The sequence below is a fragment of the Coregonus lavaretus genome (assembly GCF_964263955.1).
Source record: "Coregonus lavaretus genome assembly, contig: HAP1_SCAFFOLD_271, whole genome shotgun sequence".
Lineage (NCBI taxonomy): Eukaryota > Metazoa > Chordata > Actinopteri > Salmoniformes > Salmonidae > Coregonus > Coregonus lavaretus.
This window is the reverse complement of record NW_028157817.1, coordinates 334197-361772: the sequence shown is the minus strand read 5'-3', so window position 1 is coordinate 361772 and position 27576 is coordinate 334197. Positions and strand designations below refer to the sequence as shown.

The 27576-nt window shown below is 42.5% G+C and overlaps 2 protein-coding genes across 2 annotated transcripts; one reads left to right on the top strand and one right to left on the bottom strand.

Moving 5' to 3' along the window:
• Nucleotides 1–351: 351 nt before the first annotated feature.
• pno1 (partner of NOB1 homolog) lies at nt 352–4800 on the bottom strand. The gene is made up of 7 exons (XM_084198997.1): nt 4497–4800; nt 3948–4097; nt 3647–3730; nt 3038–3098; nt 2332–2449; nt 2141–2211; nt 352–895 (listed from the first exon to the last, which is right to left on the bottom strand). The coding sequence occupies exons 1-7, from the start codon at nt 4695–4697 to the stop codon at nt 828–830; spliced, it is 753 nt and encodes a 250-aa protein (XP_084055123.1). The 5' UTR covers nt 4698–4800; the 3' UTR covers nt 352–827.
• Nucleotides 4801–5014: 214 nt separating this feature from the next.
• dnaaf10 (dynein axonemal assembly factor 10) lies at nt 5015–26670 on the top strand. The gene is made up of 8 exons (XM_084198978.1): nt 5015–5351; nt 5796–5896; nt 6802–6932; nt 13386–13487; nt 13742–13857; nt 16427–16561; nt 20119–20216; nt 25055–26670. The coding sequence occupies exons 1-8, from the start codon at nt 5166–5168 to the stop codon at nt 25260–25262; spliced, it is 1077 nt and encodes a 358-aa protein (XP_084055104.1). The 5' UTR covers nt 5015–5165; the 3' UTR covers nt 25263–26670.
• Nucleotides 26671–27576: the final 906 nt, after the last annotated feature.

Sequence of the window (27576 nt, the reverse complement as noted above, 5' to 3'; positions counted from 1 at the left end):
TGGGGAAATGATGTTTCTTGTTTTGTATAGAAGCTTTCTATTCCATCTGTATAGTTCAGACTGCTACTTTCTTTTCTTTTCTTTGAAGGAGACTCAGTGCTTTTTTAGTTTGTGTGGAAACTGAAATGGTTAAGTTGGACAAAGTTATTTCCCCCCTTTTCTCTGCATGCTGCATCTGATGCCATGGGCCTGTTGGAAACGTGATACTGTATGAAAATAAAAAAATAAAATAGACTTTGAAACATTTTAAGTAGGTGTTTTGTGTGGTCACTTTTGTTTCCCTGGTGTGTGGTGGGGTTTCTGGGCCAATTTTATCTGGCGCTTTATAGTCTCACAGAAAACTAACAACAGTTTCACATTAGGGTTTCCCCATTTTTATTTACATTAACTCATATTTTCACTTTGACATATGTGTAAGAATTCATCGTTGGCCTCCAAAAATACTTTGTTAGGTTCAGATCCAAACAATCATCATTAGTTAATATTTTATTTCAATCAAACAACTGAAAACCAAAAAGGACAATTAGGGGCAAATCATTTACATGCAAATATCCCCTGTGAGAAGACACTGGCCAGTCCAGATGTCTAAGGCAGGTAGGCACTCCCCAGATCAATATGTCCAGCGTCAATAACAAAGGTCCAGGAAGAGGTCAGGCAAGGGCACATATTCCAAAAAGCATCTCAAAGAGGAGCGCTGATCTAGGACCAGGTCCACCCGTCCATATGACCTTATTCATGATGTTTTAAAAAAAGATCAGATCCTACTGAGACTCTTGGTGAATACCCGACTTTCATCAGGCGATGAGAAGATAATTCCATGTATGATTCTAGAACCTCTCTGCCGTCCTGCTGGCCACAACCCTGATGTTACCGTACACCTTAGAAGGGGGACTTCCTGTACGGGGAAAGAGACATGTATAATATATCAATAATAATAATATATATAATATGCCATTTAGCAGACGCTTAAACCCAAAGCCACAGTTATCCGTGCATACATTATTCGTATGGGGTGACCCGGGAATCAAACCCCACAATCATGGCATTACAAGCGCCATGCTCTAACAACCATTTGTTTTATGTGGCATTTCCTGTAACACTCCCCATTTTAATACACGGGACTTGTAGGTTACTTGGGCAATGGTGAGACGTGATTATATGACTATAATTCACATGGCCAATAGAGTGGTGATGTGGAGGAGAAGCTCCGGCCGATCCTTCGTGTCTGGAAGTAATTTAGCCATTAATTGTCGTCATTGGCGCGCTGTAGAGTTGCTATTTTCTCAAGTTTTATCTTGTCAATTAACTCATGACATTCCTGGATTACTCATTATATTAATAAAAAGTCTGATTTATTCAACAAATACGATAGTCAGTTCAAAAAAGGTTAAAGGGTACAAGACTGTGTACATATCTGGATGTGTTGGCAAAATCACTACATATCCCATGGAGCCAAGCGGGGAGAGCCTGCCCATTGTCAGTTCCAAGACCTGTCAGAAACGTCCAGCTAATCCTACGCCAATGACGCCGGTGGATCTCAAAACTGAACTTGGTTCCGCGTTAAGTAGCAATGAGATCCTTCGCCACTGTCGTCTTACGACAGACATCTCAAACCATTCATGACTGTACAACAAAACAATAAAATAATTTTCAAGTTTCTTTCCAGCTAATTTCTTAGTTACATAATTGTATAACTAGTAAAAGGAGTTTTGAATTTGAGGGTGCAGTATTTATGAAGTTTGTCAATGAGGACAAAAACTATCATAGTTTAGCTAGCCAGCTAGTTTAGCCAGGGAAAACGAGCTTGGGCCTAGTTCGCTTGGGAGCCCAGCTGGGCGCACATGTAAGCTAATTCACGAGACAGATTGTAGTTTGTTCTCCTGATATCAGTAGCTGGTGGCGAAAAGTTCGATGAAACAATTCAGAGACTGAAACAATGAATCAGACGACTTATTTTTAAGGTGATCGAATCGATATTCAATCCTGAAATCAGCTGTAACTGTCAATAGTAAAACAAAGCTTAAAAAGACGTTTGAGTGAAACCTGAATACAGAAAGTGGTGTTGTCGCATCCGGACACTGTATACTCCTCCTCCTCCTCCTCACCACTCTACTAACTTCCACATCTCTTTCAGTCTTACCTAAGATGAGGTTGCATATCGCTGTCCGTGCCATCTTAATATTCTGGAAAGATCCTAATATGTGTACTTTTCTGTAAAATATTAAGGACACCAACAAAAAAGGCCATGAGTAAACCATAAATAATAGTCTTTGAATGTAGACCTAGAATTCTAACTATTCCGTCATACCATAGGGCCATAGCGCTACTCACGAGTCTGCAAGAACAATCCTGGTCTTGGTCACATTTTCAATGGTGAATTTTGTTTTTCCTCCTTTACCTGCTATCCTCCCGATAGCTCTGGACAAATGATCTCCTTTCAGTGGTTTCACTGCCAACCAAACAGAAAACATTAGTACAGAGAGAAAGGGGTTTGTGCCTTAAATGCACTTAGTATTGGTAGGGACCGTGCATACTTTTTTTATTTGACAGTGACAACGCACATCAAATAACAGTTCTTGAAATGTGCCATATTTAGCCAGCTGGCTAGTTTTCATCTGTAGTTCCCAAATATAAAAATAATTAATAAAAATATTAAAAAGGTTTTAAAGATAAGATGATAAGACCAAAACCGATTCATTGAAAGAAAGAAAACAACAAGACAGTTAGTGAAAAATGTGATTCTGAGGGAGTGCACTTAGTAGTGAAGAGAACTTACAGGGATAGAAATTAAGCTAACCCAAGGCTAGTACTTTTCAGACCGGGCTAGTAGAAAGTGTGCCTAACTAGCCCGATGACTAGTGAAATGTTGTCTTTTCAAATACCGCATTGCACAGAATGTCACCCGGGCAAGTACACATTGTGGTTTACTAGCCTGGCTGGCCAGTGCCCCAAAATCCTTCAATTCCATTCCTGACTACAAATAGTGTAGTTTGTAAAGGTAGAGAATAACAGTGCTGCCAGCCAGGCCCTTAGTTACCGTCTGTGACATCAAAGGTTTCTAGGAAAAGCTCGTCCAATCTGATGAGAGCAAGGGCATCCTGGGGAGACAGACAAGGTGTTGTTTAGATTCAATAGAACAAAACAGGGGAGTTGTATTCTCAAAGACGTTACGGTTAACTAATACCCTGTATTTAGATAAACTTTAGAGACATCCCAAGGGAGAGCGAAAAGGTGTCAGATTCCCTTTACATGATAAACAGTGGGTTTGTATTCTCAATATACATTAGGCTTTAGGCCTCGTTAGCATGTTTAAAGTAGAGTACTGCATGCTAGAGGTTCCGGTAGACTTCAAGTCATTGCGCTAACGCTAGTTAGCGATGGCTCAAGAAACTGCCTTCAAACTGCATGCAGTGACACATAAATAGTATCCATGAGTTCATCTGACTCTGGGTACGTAGAAAAAAACATACCCAGAATTGCCAAAATCTCTCACTATCCCTTTAAAAACATATTTGACTTGAAAGAAGGGAGATGGCCTGTAATTCTCACTATGTCAACACAGAGCAGAGATGGTAGAGTGCTGCTGGATGACTGGATCCTTCGCATTTCATCACCCCAACAAGAGAATGAAGGTGCTGCTGCTTACCTCAACCTGGAATCCTAGAACGAAGGCTCGGACGAAGTCTGCAGCTCTCGTGAGAGAGCCAATGTCCTGTGTGTCTTTACACGTCTGAAATGAAAGACAAGTTCTTATTAAAGCCTACTTTCTAGACACCAATAAATAAACATTCCACAAGATGTAATAATAAACATTTAACCAATTCACTGAAATGTCATTGTAAGAGTTCATGTAAGTAGATGCATAATGACACTTATCTATGAGCTTTCCAAGACACTCTGGACTATCAGGGACTATATCGTCACTCAGGTAATCTCATTGCACTTACTTTAATTTCCACATTTCTGGTTTTGAGGTTGAATCTGACTTGGAGCTGTAGGTTCTCGACGATGGGTGTGAATATCTTCAGCCAGTTCTCCTTCAGAGGAGTATACCTGTGGGCCGGGACAGCCACCTTACGCATCTCATCAGAACCACCCTGAAACAAGGAGCCCAACAAAAAAAAATATAGGACGCAGTGGAAATGTTAGAATTGTCACTGCAGCATCTCACAGTGGTATGTGCAGATTGTGCCCATTAGTAGCTTCAACAGTTTCTTGACATTGTTGTGTAGCCTATACCCTTCTCCACTAGAAGAAAACCGCACTGGCTGACTAAAATGTAGTCTTGTGAGACAGTGACACTTAAAATTTGTGTGGGGTAAAGCCTTCCATTTAGGGAGTGTCAGCATAATGATAGCAATAGGGTGACATTGCGCATGTGCAAGACCCAGACGTTACGAGCAAAATGTGCTACCCTAACATACAAAGTTCAAGCTAAGTATAATAGCTCAGTACGAAATATGTACTCTTATATGAAATGTTTGGATTTACTTTACCTTAAGTTTGTCGCCTGAAATGGGTGGAAACTGCGGCCGCTTGCTTGCTACGGAGTCCTCAGACTCCATATCGACTCCATCCATCTCGCGTTTTCGCTTCGACGCCTTCTTTGATTTCACCTTTACGAACGCTTCTGTTGTATCTCCACTGTCCATAGTAGTAGCAACTACCTCCGTTGTTGGATTATTATCAGTGTCCATAACGAATTTCGTTTTTTAACAGTAAATAAAGCCAAAATGTTAGGAGAGGTACATGAAGTTAGACACGAGGTTGTTCCCGTGTTTTGGAAAGGACCCAAAGTCTGTTCAACACGCGCCTGAGTGCAATGTATAATTATGGATGGATGAAAAAACATGTATGTGAATATGGTATTATATATATTCATGTCTGTTAGGGAATAGTATGTAATTATTTGGAAAATAAAACGACATTATTCACAAGTATTCAACAAATAAATTGTCTTTCATATTTTCATCAGGCGAAAATGCAGACAGCGCTTTATGTGGCCTTCCATATCATTTGTGTTGGTACAAAATCGTGTTGACAAGTTACCGAACCAAGCTTTAAAAAATTAGCTTGTTATTATATTAGTGTCAGAAAATCGTTATATCAGTCATTATTAGAGTTCGTTATAACATTGACATCGTTATTGTCATTCCAGTGAAGAAATGTCGACGCCATTTGAGAAGCCACAAATTATAGCTCACGTTCAGAAAAGCTTGAACTACACAGTGTTTGACAGTAAATGGATTCCTTGTAGTGCAAAGTTTGTCTGTCTGGGAAACTATGCAAGGGGCACCGGAGTGATGCAAATATACGAGGTGGAACATGGAGAGGTTAAACTCGTAAAAGAGGTAGCAAATTTTGTATTGTTTGTGCTTTGTTTTCTATCTAGTTAGCTCACGCTTTTAGCTAGCTAGGTAAGTGTTAGCATTGTAGTTTGTTCTGGAAAAGTCGTTCGGATACCTTTGTTACTATAGCAACTAGTAACACAATGATCCCTGTCGGTCTGTGAAACTGCAGCAGCGATTGTAGCTAGATTGGTTTCTACTGTCACTTGACTGTTGTTAACAGTGCAATGTCAAAAACACACATACACGAATAGCAACCATGCATGTTCATGTTGTTATCTGTTGCAGTCGTTTGGACCCTAGCGATAACTATTTGGACCCCTGTTTCCCAAAGACAAGACAGTACCCCTTTTTGAGGCAATCCATCTAATGAATTTCAGTAATGTAGACACATTTTCAGTAATGGACAAGGTCACAAGCATAACAATGTCCTGTTATCTTTCACAGATCGAGAAAGCAAAGCCCATCAAGTGTGGTACATTCGGGGCCAGCTCTCTACAACAAAGACATATAGCAACTGGGGACTTTGATGGAAATCTCAATATATGGTAGCCTATTTATTTATCAACTATTTTGACAAGACATATCACATGTCTTGTCAAATAGATTTACCCTACCACCAGCATGTGCTGCTATACATCATAAAAGCTATCTCTAGTAAGGACATTGGTGACAGCGTGTCCAGACGCCTGGTCCCAGGTCTGTTTGTACTAGCCAACTCCTTTGCGACCATATAGGAGACGGTGGCTATGCAGCACTAACAGATCTAGGATCAGGCTATGTGCCTGTACAATCAAAATCAAATGTTATTTGTCACATGCTTCGTAGACAACGTGTAGACTAACAGTGAAATGCTTACGTACGGGTCCTTTTCCAACAGTGCAGAGTTAAAGATTAGATTTAAAAAATATATAAAAAGTGACACGAGGAATAAATACACGGTGAATAATGAATAAAAATAATATGTCTATATATAGGGAGTAGACAATAACATACCCTCCTGTAGCTCAGTTGGTAGAGCATGGCGCTTGCAACGCCAGGGTTGTGGGTTCGATTCCCACGGGGGGCCAGTATGAAAAATGTATGCACTAACTGTAAGTCGCTCTGGATAAGAGCGTCTGCTAAATGACTAAAAGGTAAAATGGCTATATACAGGGAGTGCCAGTACTGAGTCGATGTGCAGGGGTACTGTACATATAGGTAGGGGTAAAGTGACTGGGCAGTATGTGTGAGTGTGTGGGTAGTGTCCAGTAGGAGTCAGTGCAAGGGAGTCGGTGTCAATGCAGGTAGTCTGGTTAGCCATTTGATTAGCTATTTAGTAGACTTGTTTAGAAGTCTTATGGCTTGGGGGTAGAGGCAGTTCCAGATCCTGTTGGTTCCAGACTTGGTATTTTGGTACCTAGTTGCCGTGCAGTCGTCATCTGATCCTGTGATATCCCCTGTCTGTCTGTAGGAACCTGGAGGTGCCTGACGTGTCTGTGTACTCTGTGAAGGCCCACAAGGAGATCGTGAACAGCATAGATGGTGTCGGGGGTCTGGGGATCGGTGACGGGGCCCCCGAGATCGTGACTGGGAGCAGAGATGGTAATTATTATATATATTTTTTAAAAGATTAATTTAATCCTGAGGGTGTAGCTAGGACTCTTAGGCAAGCACTCGTAGGATGCTGTAAAAGAAGATGGAATACAGACAGAAGTCATAAATTCATTAACATCAACTGAGTTTCAAGTTTTAGTTTCAAGTACAGGATACACATGGTATCCAGTATACAAATCAAATCAAATCAAATTTTATTGGTCACATGCGCCGAATAAAACAGGTGCAGACATTACAGTGAAATGCTTACTTACAGCCCTTAACAAACAGTGCATTTATTTTTAACAAAAAAAGTAAAAATAAAACAACAACAAAAAAAGTGTTGAGAAAAAAAGAGCAGAAGTAAAATAAAATAACAGTAGGGAGGCTATATATACAGGGGGGTACCGGTGCAGAGTCAATGTGCGGGGGCACCGGCTAGTTGAGGTAGTTGAAGTAATATGTACATGTGGGTAGAGTTAAAGTGACTATGCATAAATAATTAACAGAGTAGCAGCAGCGTAAAAAGGATGGGGTGGGGGGGCAGTGCAAATAGTCCGGGTAGCCATGATTAGCTGTTCAGGAGTCTTATGGCTTGGGGGTAGAAGCTGTTGAGAAGTCTTTTGGACCTAGACTTGGCACTCCGGTACCGCTTGCCGTGCGGTAGCAGAGAGAACAGTCTATGACTAGGGTGGCTGGAGTCTTTGAAAATTTTGAGGGCCTTCCTCTGACACCGCCTGGTATAGAGGTCCTGGATGGCAGGAAGCTTGGCCCCAGTGATGTACTGGGCCGTACGCACTACCCTCTGTAGTGCCTTGCGGTCGGAGGCCAAGCAGTTGCCATACCAGGCGGTGATGCAACCAGTCAGGATGCTCTCGATGGTGCAGCTGTAGAATTTTTTGAGGATCTGAGGACCCATGCCAAATCTTTTTAGTCTCCTGAGGGGGAATAGGCTTTGTCGTGCCCTCTTCACGACTGTCTTGGTGTGTTTGGACCATGATAGTTTGTTGGTGATGTGGACACCAAGGAACTTGAAGCTCTCAACCTGTTCCACTACAGACCCGTCGATGAGAATGGGGGCGTGCTCAGTTCTCTTTTTTTTCCTGTAGTCCACAATCATCTCCTTTGTCTTGGTCACGTTGAGGGAGAGGTTGTTGTCCTGGCACCACACGGCCAGGTCTCTGACCTCCTCCCTATAGGCTGTCTCATCGTTGTCGGTGATCAGGCCTACCACTGTTGTGTCGTCGGCAAACTTAATGATGGTGTTGGAGTCGTGCCTGACCATGCAGTCATGGGTGAACAGAGAGTACAGGAGGGGACTGAGCACGCACCCCTGAGGGGCCCCGTGTTGAGGATCAGTGTGGCAGATGTGTTGTTACCTACCCTTACCACCTGGGGGCGGCCCGTCAGGAAGTCCAGGATCCAGTTGCAGAGGGAGGTGTTTAGTCCCAGGATCCTTAGCTTAGTGATGAGCTTAGAGGGCACTATGGTGTTGAATGCTGAGCTGTAGTCAATGAATAGCATTCTCACGTAGGTGTTCCTCTTGTCCAGGTGGGAAAGGGCATCTGTTGAGGCGGTATGCAAATTGGAGTGGGTCTAGGGTTTCTGGGATAATGCTGTTGATGTGAGCCATGACCAGCCTTTCAAAGCACTTCATGGCTACAGACGTCAGTGCTACGGGTCGGTAGTCATTTAGGCAGGTTATCTTAGAGTCCTTGGGCACAGGGACTATGGTGGTCTGCTTGAAACATGTTGGTATTACAGACTCAGTCAGGGACATGTTGAAAATGTCAGTGAAGACACTTGCCAGTTGGTCAGCACATGCTCGGAGTACACGTCCTGGTAATCCGTCTGGCCCTGCGGCCTTGTGAATGTTGACCTGCTTAAAAGTCTTACTCACATCGGCTACGGAGAGCGTGATCACATAGTCATCCAGAACAGCTGGTGCTCTCATGCATGCTTCAGTGTTGCTTGCCTCGAAGCGAGCATAGAAGTGGTTTAGCTCCTCTGGTAGGCTTGTGTCACTGGGAAGCTCGCGGCTGTGCTTCCCTTTGTAGTCTGTAATAGTTTTCAAGCCCTGCCACATCCGACGAGCGTCAGAGCCAGTGTAGTACGATTTCAATCTTAGTCCTGTATTGACTCTTTGCCTGTTTGATGGTTCGTCGGAGGGCATAGCGGGATTTCTTATAAGCGTCCGGGTTCGAGTCCCGTTCCTTGAAAGCGGCAGCTCTACCCTTTAGCTCAGTGCGGATGTTTCCCGTAATCCATGGCTTCTGGTTGGGGTATGTACGTACGGTCACTGTGGGGACGACATCATCGATGCACTTATTGATGAAGCCAGTGACTGATGTGGTGTACTCCTCAATGCTGTCTGAAGAATCCCGGAACATGTTCCAGTCTGTGCTAGCAAAACAGTCCAACTAAATGCTTTCTTTCAGGTTCCTTCTCGGCAATACAACAACAATAAGAAATAATAAAGATAAGAATACGAACATAAAGTAAATGGCTCAGTAGAATAGAATAAACATTTAGCATAAGTATAATACAGGAAGGCACACTTTATAGTAGTACAATATTTACAGTACTTTCAGAAAGTATTCACATCCCTTGACTTTTTCCACATTTTGTTGTTACAAAGTGGGATTCAAATGGATTTAATTGTCATTTTTGGTCAACGATCTACACAAAATACTCTGTAATGTCAAAGTGGAAGAAAAATTCTAACATTTGTAAGAAATAACACTCATATCTTCATTAGATAAGTATTCAACCCCCAGAGTCAATACGTGTTAGAATCACCTTTGGCAGTGATTACAACTGTGAGTCTTTCTGGTTAAGTCTCTTAAGAGCTTTGCACACCTGGATTGTACAATATTTGCACATTCTTCTTTTTAAAAGTCTTCAAGCTCTGTCAAGTTGGTTGTTGATCATTGCTAGACAGCCATTTTCAAGTCTTGCCATATACAGTACCATTCAAACGTTTGGAAACACCTACTCATTCAAGGGTTTTTCTTGATTTTTACTATTTTCTACATTGTAGAATAATAGTGAAGACATCAAAACTATGAAATAACACATATGAAATCATGTAGTAACCAAAAAAGTGTTAAACAAATCAAAATATATTTTAGATGTTAGATTCTTCAAAGTAGCCACGCTTTGCCTTGATGACAGCTTTGCACACCCTTGAGATGTGTTAAGAGTCAGTGTGGAGGAGGTGTTGTTGCCAATCCTCACAGCCTGTGGTCTGCCCCTCAGGAAGTCCAGGACACACCCCTGGGGGGCCCCTGTGTTAAGAGTCAGTGTGGAGGAGGTGTTGTTGCCAATCCTCACAGCCTGTGGTCTGCCTGTCAGGAAGTCCAGGACACACCCCTGGGGGGCCCCTGTGTTAAGAGTCAGTGTGGAGGAGGTGTTGTTGCCAATCCTCACAGCCTGTGGTCTGCCCGTCAGGAAGTCCAGGGTCCAGTTGCAGAGGGTGGTGTCCAGACCCAGGGCTCTGAGCTTGGTGTCGCGCTTGGAGGGAACAATAGAGTTGAATGCTGAACTATAGTCAATGAACAGCATTCCCCTTGACTTTTTCCATATTTTGTTAATTTACAGCCTTATTCTAAAATGGATCAAATTGTTTTCCCCCTCAATCTACACACAATAACCAATAATGGCAAAGCAAAAACAGGATTTTATACATTTTTGCACATTTATACAAAATAATCAACTGAAATATCACATTTACATAAGTATTCAGACCCTTTACTCAGTACTTTGTTGAAGCACCTTTGGCAGCAATTACAGCCTTGAGTCTTCTTGGGTATGATGCTACAAGCTTGGCACACCTGTATTTTGGGATTTATGGGGTATAAAGTTATGTACAGCAACCCAAGGTGTAAAATATTAAATAATGGTTACTTCTCAGAATGTATTGAGCTTTTAAGAGGAGTAAAACAAGGCTGTCCGTTGTCTCCATATCTATTTATTATGGCCATTGAAATGCTAGCTATTAAAATTAGATCCAACAAGAACATCAAGGGGTTAGAAATCCAGGGGATGAAAACAAAAGTGTTAAGTGTATGCCGATGGCTCAAGTTTCTTCTTAAGTCCGCAATCTGGATCCCTGCACAGTCTTATTGAAGATCTTGATCCCTTTTCTAACCTCTCTGGACTAAAACCTAATTATGACAAGTGTACCATATTACGTATTGGATCGTTAAAAGACACAGTGTTTACACTACCTTTTAGTTTACCAATAAAATGGACGGATGGTGAAGTAGACGTACTTGGTATTCATATCTAAAAAAAAATATCAATTAACTTACCACAATCAATTTAAATAGGAAGTTAGCAAAAATAGATAAGATTCTGCAACCATGGAGAGGTAAATAATTGTCTATTTATGGAAAAATCACATTGATTAACTCTTTGGTCCTATCTCAGTTTACTTACTTACTAATGGCACTGCCTACTCCAGACAACTCGTTTTTAAAAATCATATGAGCAAAAAGTATTTCATTTTGTTTGGAATGCTAAGCCAGACAAAAAAAAAAGATTGTGGGAGGTGTTTTGTTAGACTTCAGTTCGGCTTTTGACATCATCGATCATAGTCTGCTGCTGGAAAAACGTATTTATTATGGCTTTACACCCCCTGCTATATTGTGGATAAAGAGTTACCTGTCTAACAGAAAACACAGGGTGTTCTTTAATGGAAGCCTCTCCAAAATAATCCAGGTAGAATCACGCATTCTCCAGGGCAGCTGTCTAGGCCCATTACTTTTTTCGATTTTTACTAATGACATGCCACTGGCTTTGAGTAAAGCCAGTGTGTCTATGTATGCGGGTGACTCAACACTATACACGTCAGCTACTACAGTGAGTGAAATCACTGCAACACTTAACAAAGAGCTGCAGTTAGTTTCAGAATGGGTGGCGATAAATAAGTTAGTCCTGAATATTTCAAAAAACTAAAAGCATTGTATTTGGGACAAATCATTCACTAAACCATAAACGCCAACTAAATCTTGTAATGAATAATGTGGAAATTGAGAAAGTTGAGGTGACTAAACTGCTTGGAGTAACCATGGATTGTAAACCGTCATGGTCAAAACATGTTGATGCAACAGTAGAAGTCTGTCCATAATAAAGTTATGCTCTACCTTTTTAACAGCACTATCAACAAAGCAGGTCCTACTGGCCCTAGTTTTGTAGCACCTGGACTACTGTTCAGTCGTGGGGTCAGGTGCCACAAGGAGGGACTATTGGCTCAGATCAGGGCAGCGCGGCTGGCCCTTAAATGTACACGGAGAGCTAACGTTAATAATATGCATGTCAATCTCTCATGGCTCAAAGTGGAGGAGAGATCGACTTCATCACTACTTGTTTTTGTAAGAAGTGTTGACATGCTGAATGCACCGAGGTGTCTGTTTTAAACTACTAGCACACAGCTCGGACACCCATGCATACCCCATTAGACATGCCACCAGAGGTCTCTTCACAATCTCCAAGTCCAGAACGGACTATGGGAGGCGCACAGTACTACATAGAGCCATGGCTACATGGAACTCCATTTCACATCAGATAACTGATACAAGCAGTAGAATCCGATTTTTTTTCAAAACAGCCTCTTGAAGCACTTCATGATGACTGGGGTGAGTGCGACAAGGCGATAGTCATTTGGCCATGTCACCTTGATTTTCTTGGACACTGGGATGATGGTGGTCACAGGTTGAAGATGTCCGAGAAGAGAGCCACCAGTTGGTCAGCACAAACTCTGAGGACGCGACCAGCAGGGTTCTTACAGTCATGAAAATCCTGGAAAAGTCATGGAATTTTAAAATGGTGTTTTCCAGGCCTGGAAAAGTTTTGGGAAAATGATAAAAATCCAAAAAGTCATGGAAATTAATTTAATAATTTCTGTAAATGTAATTTAGTTAGGCACAGTTTTATAAATATGTTATCAATCAATTTACAAATCAACATATCAGCCAGGATCGGAATGACACTTTAGCACGGCTGTGTATGCATGCATCACCTGCATGTGTGCGAAACGAATGGGCCGCGGTGTTGCCAACTTAGTGACTGTCGCTAGATTTATGCTCCTTTGAGAGCCCTCTTTCCAAGTCACTGAGATCTCTTCTTCTAGCCACGGTAGCCAAAATGATGGCCAACTGGGCATTTTTATACATGACCCTAAGCATGATGGGATGTTCATGGCTTAATTAAGTCAGGAACCACACTTGTGTGGAAGCACCTGCTTTCGATATACTTGTATCTCTCATTTACTCAAGTGTTTCCTTTATATTGTCAGTTGCCTGTATATTCCTCAATGTTGATGGACGAGTCCTGGATGGATGAATCTTTTAACATATTCCAATCAGTATTCTCAAAACAGTCCTGCAGTGCCGCCATCTTACATGAGGCATCAAAATATGTGTTTAATGTTATCCCTGCTGTCTGTGTTCTGTCTTCCAGGGACAGTGAAGGTGTGGGACCCCAGACAGAAGGACTCACCTGTGGCTAACATGGAGCCAGGGGAGGGGGAGGCCAAGAGAGACTGCTGGACCGTAGCTTTTGGTACGTATGGGGAAAAATACTAGCATAATGGAAACCCGTGGTTTCCCATGCTGCATCGCTCCTGTCACTTCACTCATCTGCGCTCATCTCAAATCTGCATTGGGACGCAGGAATGAATAGATCTCATGTTATCCTTCGCTTGCAGAAATTAGCAAAGCATAGGTCCTAAATGTCTAAGTTACTACATTTAAAACACCATCATAATGATAATTTAACCCCTCTGAGTAAAGTCTGTTTGACCATTTCTTCTCCAGGCCACGCCTTCAATGACCAGGACCGCTGTGTGTGTGCTGGCTACGACAACGGAGACATCAAGCTCTTTGACCTCAGGAGCATGTCTCTCCGGTGGGAAACCAACATTAAAAATGGGGTGAGGCCAACTGAAGATGCCAAGGGCCGGTTTCCTGCACCCAGATTAAAGGGAGAGTGCCAGATTTAGGCAATTGAGCTATTTTTCGATTTACCCAGAGACAGATTAACTGATGGGTAAAAATGGTATGTCTCTGCGTGCAGTGTGCTAGCTGTACCTGTAGACCTCCAGTCATTGTGCTAACGCTAGTTAGCAACATCTCTTAAAACTATCTTGAACCTTCTTCATACTGGACGCAGAGGCATACTGGACACAGAGACATACAGGACGCAGAGACATATCAATTAGTTAATTTACTCTGGGTAAGTATAAATTGTTGGCTGGTTTCCTGGACACAGATTAAGCCTTCTTCTCAACTAAAATCTCGCACTGTCCCTTTAAGCTCAGTTCTATTCTGAAATGCACTTTCAATGGAGATTCTAGTCGAGAAGAATGCTTAGGGCTCTGTTCTATCCGCACCGCGGAAGTTCAGCTTTACAGCGTGATTGAAATGTAAAGGCAATGTTCCCGCTTTAGCGGAGACTGCGTTCAGGGTAAACGCTGCAATATGTCGGCTCAATCGGAAATGACCTTTACATTTCTATGGCGGAATCGGTAATGCTTCAGCATTACAGGTTGAATAGAGCCCTTAATCTGTGTCCAGGAAATCAGCCCTGAATGTCTGGAGAATTATATGGTAGTAGTGGTCTGTACCTTCTTTTTGCTCGATTCGATATTGACACAGTAACAGCAGAATAGCAGCTACCTTCATATTGTGACTATGAACAGCCAACCTTGATATACGTTAAAGGCCCAGTGCAGTCAAAATTCAGTTTTTCCTGTGTTTTGTATCATATTGTACAACAGCTGATGAAACTAACACTTTAAAGGTGTGAAAAATGTTGATCAGTGTTATTTCCTGATAGTTGCTGGTTGAAAATACAATCTACACAGGACCTTCTAATCAGCCTGTTTGAATGGGCAGGAGTTTTGGCTTGTTTAGTAGACCAATAACAATGAGTTCCAAACCTCTCTGCCAATAACAGCTAGTTTTAAGTTCCCCCCTCCCCACTCAGACCATTCCCAGACAGTCCAAGCAAAATTATTGCTTGAGAAAGTGTTTTTTGTTGCAAAAAAAGCAATTTTTGTCAATTTTAATGGAAAACTATTACAATTTTTACCTTTTGACATTGGACATTTTGAAATGTTTTTCCTGGATTATTGGTGTTGTGTATGTAATGTTTCATGCTCTTATACATGTCTATCTGTATTCTACAAGGGCCCATTTTTTCCCCTTTCAACACTGAGACCCAATCGGTGGAAAAAGTATATTTTAATATATTACGTGTATACTTAAATATACTACGAATTAATAGAATATACTTCAAAATACCAGATGTACTTTTCTAGTATATCATTAAGTATGCTTTACACATACTATCATTTCACTTCAATACACTTCTAGGAGCTGAAGTTAGTTCTACTGAGGACATTTATCTGCTAGGAGCTGAAGTTAGTTCTACTGAGGACATTTCTCTCGGTGCTAGGAGATGAAGTTAGTTCTACTGTGGACATTTCTCTGCTAGGAGCTGAAGTTAGTTCTACTGGGGACATTTCTCTCGGTGCTAGGAGCTGAAGTTAGTTCTACTGAGGACATTTCTCTGCTAGGAGCTGACGTTAGTTCTACTGAGGTCATTTCTCTGCTAGGAGCTGAAGTTAGTTCTACTGAGGACATTTCTCTCGGTGCTAGGAGCTGAAGTTAGTTCTACTGAGGACATTTCTCTGCTAGGAGCTGAAGTTAGTTCTACTGAGGTCATTTCTCTGCTAAGAGCTGAAGTTAGTTCTACTGAGGACATTTCTCTCGGTGCTAGGAGCTAAAGTTAGTTCTACTGAGGACATTTCTCTCGGTGCTAGGAGCTGAAGTTAGTTCTACTGAGGACATTTCTCTGCTAGGAGCTGAAGTTAGTTCTATTGAGGACATTTCTCTGCTAGGAGCTGAAGTTAGTTCTACTGAGGTAATTTCTCTGCTAGGAGCTGAAGTTAGTTCTGCTGAGGTCATTTCTCTGCTAGGAGCTGAAGTTAGTTCTACTGAGGACATTTCTCTGCTAGGAGCTGAAGTTAGTTCTACTGAAGTCATTTCTCTCAGTGCTAGGAGCTGAAGTTAGTTCTACTGAGGTCATTTCTCTGCTAGGAGCTGAAGTTAGTTCTACTGAGGTCATTTCTCTGCTAGGAGCTGAAGTTAGTTCTACTGAGGTCATTTTTCTGCTATGAGCTGAAGTTAGTTCTACTGAGGTCATTTCTCTCAGTGCTAGGAGCTGAAGTTAGTTCTACTGAGGACATTTCTCTGCTAGGAGCTGAAGTTAGTTCTATTGAGGTCATTTCTCTCAGTGCTAGGAGCTGAAGTTAGTTCTACTGAGGACATTTCTCTGCTAGGAGCTGAAGTTAGTTCTACTGAGGTCATTTCTCTCAGTGCTAGGAGCTGAAGTTAGTTCTACTGAGGTCATTTCTCTGGTATGGCTCGGCTGTCCGGCTGTCCGCTCCAAGGACTCAGTGCCTCATTGTGTTATTTTCTTTTATAACTGTCCGGCAGGTATGCCACGTGGAGTTTGACAGGAAGGATATCAACATGAACAAGCTAGTGGCCACTTCATTGGAGGGGAAATTCCACGTCTTTGACATGAGGACCCAGCACCCCACCAAGGGCTTCGACTCCGTTTCCGAAAAGGTAATTAGCGAAATAGAAGGCTTACCTTTGGTGGGGTGCTGACGGGAAAAGCGTCAAAGGTTATTTTTCGTCCTCCGGTGCCGGTGAGTCCGTTGTGGTTACGGAGAGAGAGAGAAAGTCAGTTTGAATGTTTTCACAACTGGATCTGTGTTTTTCTTACATGCTCATTGCCATGAAGTTGCCTGCCAAAGACCACATACGGTCGGTGGAGAGCGAGGTGTGGCTTTTTCAATCGTTCCTCTGTGAAATGAAAACACACTTGACTAAATTGCATTAAAGCCCAGGGGTGCCTCCCACATGGCACTCTTTCCACTATATAGTGCACTACTTTTGACCAGAGCCCTATGGGTAACCTAGCGGTTAGAGCAGGGGTGTCAAACTCATTTTAGCTCAGGGGCCACATGGAGGAAAATCTATTCCCAAGTGGGCCGGACCGGAAAAATCATGGTATATATAACTTAAAAACAACAACTTCAGATTGTTTTCTTTGTTTTAATACGATCAAACATACAACATAAAGCTGGAGCCTGAGGACAGTGTGTCCAAAATAGTACAAGCACAACATGACTATTAATCATAAAACACGTCAAGTTTATTTGAAAATTCTAAAGAAAAAGAACACACAAACACACAATGCCTCAGTGATTAACAGAACTGTTTCACAGATCACAGAACTATATCAGGGTGTCATTTCTCAGGCAGAAATGTAGATAAAAATAATGAAATCCTGTTCCCCAAACAAGTGCAAGAACCACAGAGTCAAGAATAGGTTAAATATACAAATAAAATCAATTAAAAACAATAGCACATCAACATAAAAACATAAACATAAATATGAAAGCGTTGCTCAAACTCCCGTAACAGTCCCGTTATTTTATATTTGAACCGCTTCATGTCTGCCACATGTTGGGTCGCGCACACATTTTTCAGACAGGGGAAGTGAGCTGCATCACCACCGGCAAGTTGTCTCCCACAATGACAGCTTCAACTTGAAAGAACGTATGCTGTCATAATACTGCGTGACAACTTTGTTGCGCCCTTGCAGCTGTTTGTTCAAGTTATTCAGGTGCTCTGTAACATCCACCATAAATGCAAGGTCCTGCATCCATTCTGCGGAATGAAATTCTAACACTGGTTTGCCCTTTTCTTCCATGAACTGTTCAATTTCTTCTCGTAAATCAAAGAAACGCCTCAGCACAGCACCTCGGCTTAACCATCTTACCTCAGTGTGGTATGGCAGGCCATAGATGTGGTCTTTCTCTCTGAGAAGGCTGTCAAACTGACAGTGATTCAGGCTTCTGGATCGGATGAAATTAACAGTTTGGATGACCACCTTCATGACGTTATCCATCTTTAATGACTTGCAACACAAAGCCTCCTGGTGCAAAATACAGTGAAAAGTCAAAAAATCACGTCCTCCATTTGCAGATTGCACTTTCTCTCTGAACTTTGTCACAACGCCTGCTTTTTTCCCGATCATTGAGGGCGCACCATCTGTAGCCAGGCTGACAGCGCGGGACCAGTCCACTCCGACCCTGTCCAGCGCGCCGACGAGTGCGGTAAAAATATCAGCTGCTGTCGTTGTATCTGTCATCGGCACCAACTGCACCAACTCCACGAACTCCTCGGTGACGGTCAATGTGTCATCAACTCCGCGGATGAAAATGGCCAGTTGTGCAACATCTGTAATGTCCGTGCTTTCATCAATTGCAACCGAAAACGCAATAAATGACTTTACTTTTTGCTTCAACTGGCTGTCCAAATCCACTGAAAGATCGGAAATCCTGTCTGCAACTGTGTTTCTTGTCAGGCTGATATTTGCAAAAGCCTGCCGCTTTTCAGGGCACACAATCTCCGCTGCCTTCATCATGCATGTTTTTACAAATTCACCCTCACTAAATGGTTTTGAAGCCACTGCGATTTCATTAGCAATGAGGTAGCTAGCTTTCACTGCAGCATCACTGATGTCTCGGCTGTGAGTAAACACAGACTGCTGTTTCTTCAGACCCGCCAACAGTTCATTCACCTTCTCTCTTCTCCGCTGTCCTTGAAAGTTGTCATATTTGTCGGCATGAAGACTCACATAGTGGCGACGAAGGTTATATTCTTTCAGCACTGCAACATGCTCTGAACACACCAAACATACAGCTTTCCCATTCAATTCCGTGAATAAATAGGATGACAATTTTTCTTGGAACACTCTGCACTCTGCGTCCACTTTTCTCTTTTTTGACAGAGACATATTGGGGCAATGAGGGTGCCAAAGCACATAATGTTAAAAGTAGAAGCCGTAATAAATATCGCGGGCAAAACAAAGTAGCTCATTGGCTGGACGTGCTTGACCTACTTGCTCTGCCCCGGTATAAACAGTTTGCTTGCTTAACACAATTGCTATTGCGCCATCCAGTGGACGCAATTGGAACAGCAGTTTATTTTATTGAAAAATTGCAGCGCATTTTTATACTTTACAAAAAAAAAAAAAAAAAAAATCCGAAATCATCTCGCGGGCCGGATTAAACCCGTTTGCGGGCCTGATCCGGCCCGCGGGCCGTACGTTTGACACCCCTGGGTTAGAGCGTTGGGCCTGTAACCTATTTAGAATCCAGGACCCGACAAGGTGAAGAATCTGGACGTGCCTTTGAGCAAGGCACTTAACCCCAATTGCTCCAAGGTCAAACCCTGGCCATGACCCCACTCTCCAAGGGTGTCTGTCACAGGGAGAGTTGGGATGTGCAACAAAAAAACGAATAATAACATTTCCAATTCACACAATGCATATTAATACACACTGGACGAATATAAACACCCACCAAATTATTATTATTTTAACTAGTGCCCTATGGGCCCCGGTCAAATGTAGTGCACTTTATAGGGATTAGGGTACGACCCTGGCTCCGTTCGATCTGGTGTTTGGAGGTCTGGGGAGATCAGAGAGGACTTTGCCGCCATACCTCTTCAAATATTTGTGTAGTTCATTGAGCAATCAACAGTCGGGAACATAAATATGTCTTAATCTCATTTTGGGTTTCAATCCACTTAGATTGTTCTTTTGTTTCTTAGATTGTTGAGTTGTTTCTGGTTTCATGCCCCTTCCCCTAATCAAAGTTGTACGTCTGCCACCGACATGGGATATTACTAACCGTTGAGTGAATATAAATAATAATAATAATAATATGCCATTTAGCAGACGCTTTTATCCAAAGCGACTTACAGTCATGCGTGCATACATTATTTTTATTTTTTTGTGTATGGGTGGTCCCGGGGATCGAACCCACTACCTTGGCGTTACAAGCGCCGTGCTCTACCAGCTGAGCTACAGAGGACCACATATACTACTAGACTTTTGGTTTGTGTGATTCTAGCGAGCATGCTTTCCAGTCAGCTACTCATTGTGCGATATCCCTGTGAACTTGCAATCACAGAAATAGAATGACCATACATTAACTTGAATGCGGATCCCATTCTATGAATTGTATTTCTATGGTTGCAATATCCATTTGAAAATGTTTAAGCACATCCTTTTTTTATGGAATGGATTCTTTCCCATTTCATTCCAGGCCCATAAATCGACTATCTGGCAAGTGAGACATCTGCCCCAGAACAGAGACATCTTTATGACGGCAGGAGGGGCTGGAAACCTTCATCTATGGAAATAGTAAGTAACTTTATCTATTGTTCACGTACTTGGTCAAATGGATTTCAATATATAACCTTAGAAACATGTCTCTATAATGGTAAACTAGTTAAGACTCAAAATAAATGCTCTTCACTCCTGGTTCTGGAGGGACACTGCTGGTACAGTATATGGGCTGAATCCTAACTTGAGATAAACATGCATAATTGGCATCAGTGCATGATGTACTGTATGTGAAAGTCTTGAGTTATGCGCTTATATCTCAAGTTACATGTAGGATTTAGCCCTGAATGAGTCTAGAGTCTAGACTAGTGTGTAGATGCATCCTTGATTCCTGCTGTCTTCTGTACTGTTAACAGTGAATACCCTGCTCAGAGGATTTACTGTCTTCTGTACTGTTAACAGTGAATACCCTGCTCAGAGGATTTACTGTCTTCTGTACTGTTAACAGTGAATACCCTGCTCAGAGGATTTACTGTCTTCTGTACTGTTAACAGTGAATACCCTGCTCAGAGGATTTACTGTCTTCTGTACTGTTAACAGTGAATACCCTGCTCAGAGGACTTACTGTCTTCGGGCCTGTTAACAGTGAATACCCTGCTCAGAGGACTTACTGTCTTCTGTCCTGTTAACAGTGAATACCCTGCTCAAAGGATTTACTGTCTTTGTCCTGTTAATAGTGAATACCCTGCTCAGAGGATTTACTGTCTTCTGTCCTGTTAACAGTGAATACCCTGCTCAGAGCATTTACTGTCTTCTGTCCTGTTAACAGTGAATACCCTGCTCAGAGCATTTACTGTCTTTGGGCCTGTTAACAGTGAATACCCTGCTCAAAGGATTTACTGTCTTTGTCCTGTTAATAGTGAATACCCTGCTCAGAGGATTTACTGTCTTCTGTCCTGTTAACAGTGAATACCCTGCTCAGAGCATTTACTGTCTTCTGTCCTGTTAACAGTGAATACCCTGCTCAGAGGATTTACTGTCTTCTGTCCTGTTAACAGTGAATACCCTGCTCAGAGCATTTACTGTCTTCCGGCCTGTTAACAGTGAATACCCTGCTCAGAGGATTTACTGTCTTCTGTACTGTTAACAGTGAATACCCTGCTCAGAGGATTTATTGTCTTCTGTCCTGTTAATAGTGAATACCCTGCTCAGAGGATTTATTGTCTTCTGTCCTGTTAACAGTGAATACCCTGCTCAGAGCATTTACTGTCTTCTGTCCTGTTAACAGTGAATACCCTGCTCAGAGGATTTATTGTCTTTGTCCTGTTAATAGTGAATACCCTGCTCAGAGGATTTATTGTCTTCTGTCCTGTTAACAGTGAATACCCTGCTCAGAGGATTTATTGTCTTTGTCCTGTTAACAGTGAATACCCTGCTCAGAGCATTTACTGTCTTTGGGCCTGTTAACAGTGAATACCCTGCTCAGAGGATTTACTGTCTTCTGTACTGTTAACAGTGAATACCCTGCTCTGAGGACTTACTGTCTTCGGGCCTGTTAACAGTGAATACCCTGCTCAGAGGATTTACTGTCTTCTGTACTGTTAACAGTGAATACACTGCTCAGAGGATTTATTGTCTTTGTCCTGTTAATAGTGAATACCCTGCTCAGAGGATTTACTGTCTTCTGTCCTGTTAACAGTGAATACCCTGCTCAGAGGATTTATTGTCTTTGTCCTGTTAATAGTGAATACCCTGCTCAGAGGATTTATTGTCTTCTGTCCTGTTAACAGTGAATACCCTGCTCAGAGCATTTACTGTCTTCTGTCCTGTTAACAGTGAATACCCTGCTCAGAGGATGTATTGTCTTTGTCCTGTTAATAGTGAATACCCTGCTCAGAGGATTTATTGTCTTCTGTCCTGTTAACAGTGAATACCCTGCTCAGAGGATTTATTGTCTTCTGTCCTGTTAACAGTGAATACCCTGCTCAGAGGATTTATTGTCTTTGTCCTGTTAACAGTGAATACCCTGCTCAGAGCATTTACTGTCTTTGGGCCTGTTAACAGTGAATACCCTGCTCAGAGGATTTACTGTCTTCTGTACTGTTAACAGTGAATACCCTGCTCAGAGGACTTACTGTCTTTGGGCCTGTTAACAGTGAATACCCTGCTCAGAGGATTTACTGTCTTCTGTACTGTTAACAGTGAATACCCTGCTCAGAGGATTTACTGTCTTCTGTCCTGTTAACAGTGAATACACTGCTCAGAGGATTTATTGTCTTTGTCCTGTTAATAGTGAATACCCTGCTCAGAGGATTTACTGTCTTCTGTCCTGTTAACAGTGAATACCCTGCTCAGAGGATTTATTGTCTTTGTCCTGTTAATAGTGAATACCCTGCTCAGAGGATTTATTGTCTTCTGTCCTGTTTACAGTGAATACCCTGCTCAGAGGATTTATTGTCTTTGTCCTGTTAACAGTGAATACCCTGCTCAGAGCATTTACTGTCTTTGGGCCTGTTAACAGTGAATACCCTGCTCAGAGGATTTACTGTCTTCTGTACTGTTAACAGTGAATACCCTGCTCAGAGGACTTACTGTCTTCGGGCCTGTTAACAGTGAATACCCTGCTCAGAGGATTTACTGTCTTCTGTCCTGTTAACAGTGAATACCCTGCTCAGAGGATTTACTGTCTTCTGTCCTGTTAACAGTGAATACCCTGCTCAGAGGACTTACTGTCTTCGGGCCTGTTAACAGTGAATACCCTGCTCAGAGGATTTACTATTTACTGTCTTCTGTACTGTTAACAGTGAATACCCTGCTCAGAGGACTTACTGTCTTCGGGCCTGTTAACAGTGAATACCCTGCTCAGAGGATTTACTGTCTTCTGTCCTGTTAACAGTGAATACACTGCTCAGAGGATTTATTGTCTTTGTCCTGTTAATAGTGAATACCCTGCTCAGAGGATTTACTGTCTTCTGTCCTGTTAACAGTGAATACCCTGCTCAGAGGATTTATTGTCTTTGTCCTGTTAATAGTGAATACCCTGCTCAGAGGATTTATTGTCTTCTGTCCTGTTTACAGTGAATACCCTGCTCAGAGGATTTATTGTCTTTGTCCTGTTAACAGTGAATACCCTGCTCAGAGCATTTACTGTCTTTGGGCCTGTTAACAGTGAATACCCTGCTCAGAGGATTTACTGTCTTCTGTACTGTTAACAGTGAATACCCTGCTCAGAGGACTTACTGTCTTCGGGCCTGTTAACAGTGAATACCCTGCTCAGAGGATTTACTGTCTTCTGTCCTGTTAACAGTGAATACCCTGCTCAGAGGATTTACTGTCTTCTGTCCTGTTAACAGTGAATACCCTGCTCAGAGGACTTACTGTCTTCTGTCCTGTTAACAGTGAATACCCTGCTCAGAGGATTTACTATTTACTGTCTTCTGTACTGTTAACAGTGAATACCCTGCTCAGAGGACTTACTGTCTTCGGGCCTGTTAACAGTGAATACCCTGCTCAGAGGATTTACTGTCTTCTGTCCTGTTAACAGTGAATACCCTGCTCAGAGGATTTACTGTCTTCTGTCCTGTTAACAGTGAATACCCTGCTCAGAGGATTTATTGTCTTTGTCCTGTTAACAGTGAATACCCTGCTCAGAGGATTTACTGTCTTCTGTACTGTTAACAGTGAATACCCTGCTCAGAGGATTTATTGTCTTTGTCCTGTTAACAGTGAATACCCTGCTCAGAGGATTTACTGTCTTTGTCCTGTTAACAGTGAATACCCTGCTCAGAGGATTTACTGTCTTCTGTCCTGTTAACAGTGAATACCCTGCTCAGAGGATTTATTGTCTTTGTCCTGTTAACAGTGAATACCCTGCTCAGAGGATTTACTGTCTTCTGTCCTGTTAACAGTGAATACCCTGCTCAGAGGACTTATTGTCTTCTGTCCTGTTAACAGTGAATACCCTGCTCAGAGGATTTATTGTCTTTGTCCTGTTAATAGTGAATACCCTGCTCAGAGGACTTACTGTCTTCGGGCCTGTTAACAGTGAATACCCTGCTCAGAGGATTTACTGTCTTCTGTACTGTTAACAGTGAATACCCTGCTCAGAGGACTTACTGTCTTCGGGCCTGTTAACAGTGAATACCCTGCTCAGAGGATTTACTGTCTTCTGTACTGTTAACAGTGAATACCCTGCTCAGAGGACTTACTGTCTTCTGTCCTGTTAACAGTGAATACCCTGCTCAGAGGACTTATTGTCTTCTGTCCTGTTAACAGTGAATACCCTGCTCAGAGGATTTATTGTCTTTGTCCTGTTAATAGTGAATACCCTGCTCAGAGGACTTACTGTCTTCTGTCCTGTTAACAGTGAATACCCTGCTCAGAGCATTTACTGTCTTCTGTCCTGTTAACAGTGAATACCCTGCTCAGAGGATTTATTGTCTTTGTCCTGTTAATAGTGAATAACCTGCTCAGAGGATTTATTGTCTTTGTCCTGTTAATAGTGAATACCCTGCTCAGAGGATTTACTGTCTTCCATCCTGTTAACAGTGAATACCCTGCTCAGAGGATTTATTGTCTTCTGTCCTGTTAACAGTGAATACCCTGCTCAGAGGATTTACTGTCTTCTGTCCTGTTAACAGTGAATACCCTGCTCAGAGGATTTACTGTCTTCTGTCCTGTTAATAGTGAATACCCTGCTCAGAGGATGTACTGTCTTCTGTCCTGTTAACAGTGAATACCCTGCTCAGAGGATGTATTGTCTTCTGTCCTGTTAACAGTGAATACCCTGCTCAGAGGATTTACTGTCTTCTGTACTGTTAACAGTGAATACCCTGCTCAGAGGATTTATTGTCTTCTGTCCTGTTAACAGTGAATACCCTGCTCAGAGGATTTACTGTCTTCTGTACTGTTAACAGTGAATACCCTGCTCAGCGGATTAAGAAGGACTCAGATGAGGTGGACATGGGCGTGGCCGGCACTGTGAACCTGCTGCAGAACGTCACTCTGTCCACCCAGCCAATCGCCAGCCTGGACTGGAGCCCCGATAAGCAGGGCCTGTGTGTCTGCTCCGCCTTCGACCAGTCCGTCCGCGTCCTCATCGTGACCAAGCTCAACCGTGTGTGAGGTGTACGGTGAAGTACCCCTAGGTGTATGAAAGCTGTGGCCATTCAGTGTACCTAATTAGCAAAGTAATGTGGGTGATGAAGAGGTGAACACCAGCAGGACTGTGACCCAACTAGCTATATATCTTCAAGGCCTGCTAGTCCAAGTTAAAATGACTAACAGAACACCCAGTTGGCCTCCATGGATGGCAGTGAGAAACACTCTCTCTCTGTCTCTCTCTCTCTCTCTCTCTCTCCTCATCAAACAGTTTCCATTGAGTTGTTAGGAGGATTGAGTCACACAGGAATTTTGTGGAACTCAATATCCTTTGTTTCTCCCTCTTCCATCCCTCCAGCCATCCTTTCTCCTGTTCAAAACACGTGTAGCCGATGTTTCTAATGGCAGAAGGTTGATAGCAAAGGAATTTTGTTCAGACTAACTGAAGTTAGCATATTTTGCTGCTGGAGAAAAATGCTTGTGGTCTTTGTGTCTTTTACACAGGCAGGGTGTGTTTCATTATCACAGGCCTCCAGTTTTGCCTACAGATGTTCTTACTGTGTTATAAAACACCCTACTGTGGATGAAGTGTTCCAGATTAAATTGCCTTTTTTGAGAAAACTAGTATTGTTTTATTGCTTTGAAATGTTAATACTCAAGTCTGTGACCTAATTTACATGTAAAGTGTTGGTTCCCATGTTTCATGAGCTGATATCAAAGATCCCAGACATTTTCCATACGCACAGAAAGCTTATTTCTTTAAAATGTTGTGCAGAAATGTGTTTACATCCCTGTTAGTGAGCATTTCTCCTTTGCCAAGGTAATCCATCCGCCTGACAGGTGTGGCATATCAAGAAGCTGATTAAACAGCGTGATCATTACACAGGTGCACCTTCTAATGGGGACAATAAAAGGCCACTGTAAAATGTGCAATTTTGTCACACAACACAATACCACAGATGAGATTTTGAATGAGTGTGCAATTGGCATGTCCACCAGAGCTTTTGCCAGACAATCTAATGTTAATTTCTCGACCATAAGCCGCCTCCAAAGTCATTTTAGAGAATTTGGCAGTATGTCCAACTGCAGACCACATGTAACCACGCCAACCCAGGACCTCCACATCCGGCTTCTTCACCTGCAGGATCGTCTGAGACCCACAGCTGATGAAACTGAGGAGTATTTCTGTCTGTTATAAAGCCCTTTTGTGGGGAAAATTTATTCTCATTGGCTGGGCCTGGCTCCCCAGTGGGTGGGCCTATGCCCTCCCAGGCCCACCCATGGCTGCGTCCCTGCCCAGTCATGTGAAATCCATAGATTAGGGCTTAATGGATTTATTTCAATTGACTGATTTCCTTATATGAACTGTAACTCTGTAAAATCATTGAAATTGTTGCATGTTGCGTTTATTATTATGTTCAGTATAGTTCTTAAATAAAATCAAAATACATATATATATTATTTATTTTTTGTCGGGACCAGCGGTCTGTATTGACCCTGTTCTGGGTCCGGATCCGGACCGCGGCCTGTCTGGTGAGTATGGGTGTACCACAGTGTGTGCTGACCTGAGTGCGGGCTTTGAGGGCCGCAGGGCCAGACCAGTCTGCAGGTGCTGCAGTACCTCCCTACGCCTCTTCTGTAGCAGCAGCAGATGACTCCCATGGAGGTTGTAGTCCCAGAAGTCCTGGATCAGCGACCAGGCATCCAGGTACTTCAGCAGGGCATGTTGGATACAGCTCTCCTCATCCCCCACGCCCAAACTGCCATCCTGGGAAACAAGCATTTTTTTGCCGGGACCAAGATAAAGTTGGAGGAATCACATCCCCTTTTCACCTTGGTTTTCTTCCAGATCGCCTAACCTAACCCTCAGACAGTCTGTATTACAAGAGCAAGCACACTGTGTATTTAAACAGCTGACATCACCACTCCCACCTCGTGTTTTCAAAGGTGTGAGTTAAGGATTACATTTCAGAGTGAGGACCAACGAGTCCTATTCAACGCTTCTCTGATGTCACTTCTCAGATTCAGTGATTTAGTCTGGCACTAAGACAAAAAAAAAAGACAAACAGTAACCTGAGTGCCATGCATCATGTCAGGATAGGCCCTTGACGCTTACGCTAACTAGCCTCTCTTAATGTATTTTTCAATAGGCAAGGCTAATCAGCTATGCTAATTCTAACTAGCCTCTTCATGTACACAGTGTACAAAACATTAAGAACACCTTAATATTGAGTTGCACCCCCTTTTGCCCTCAGAACAGCCTCAATTTGTCGGACATGGACTCTACAAGGTGTTCGAAAGCGTTCCACAGGGATACTGGCCCATGTTGACTCCAATG

Excerpts from the sequence above, each read along its gene's own strand:
- pno1 (XM_084198997.1), bottom strand. The coding sequence starts at position 4,697 with ATGGACACTGATAATAATCCAACAACGGAGGTAGTTGCTACTACTATG. Across the intron at positions 4,098-4,496 it reads TTTCAGGCGACAAACTTAAG|GGTGGTTCTGATGAGATGCG; the intron begins GTAAAGTAAATC and ends TCCTTGTTTCAG. Across the intron at positions 3,731-3,947 it reads CCAGAAATGTGGAAATTAAA|ACGTGTAAAGACACACAGGA; the intron begins GTAAGTGCAATG and ends CTTTCATTTCAG.
- dnaaf10 (XM_084198978.1), top strand. The coding sequence starts at position 5,166 with ATGTCGACGCCATTTGAGAAGCCACAAATTATAGCTCACGTTCAGAAA. Across the intron at positions 6,933-13,385 it reads CGTGACTGGGAGCAGAGATG|GGACAGTGAAGGTGTGGGAC; the intron begins GTAATTATTATA and ends TCTGTCTTCCAG. Across the intron at positions 16,562-20,118 it reads TCGACTCCGTTTCCGAAAAG|GCCCATAAATCGACTATCTG; the intron begins GTAATTAGCGAA and ends ATTTCATTCCAG.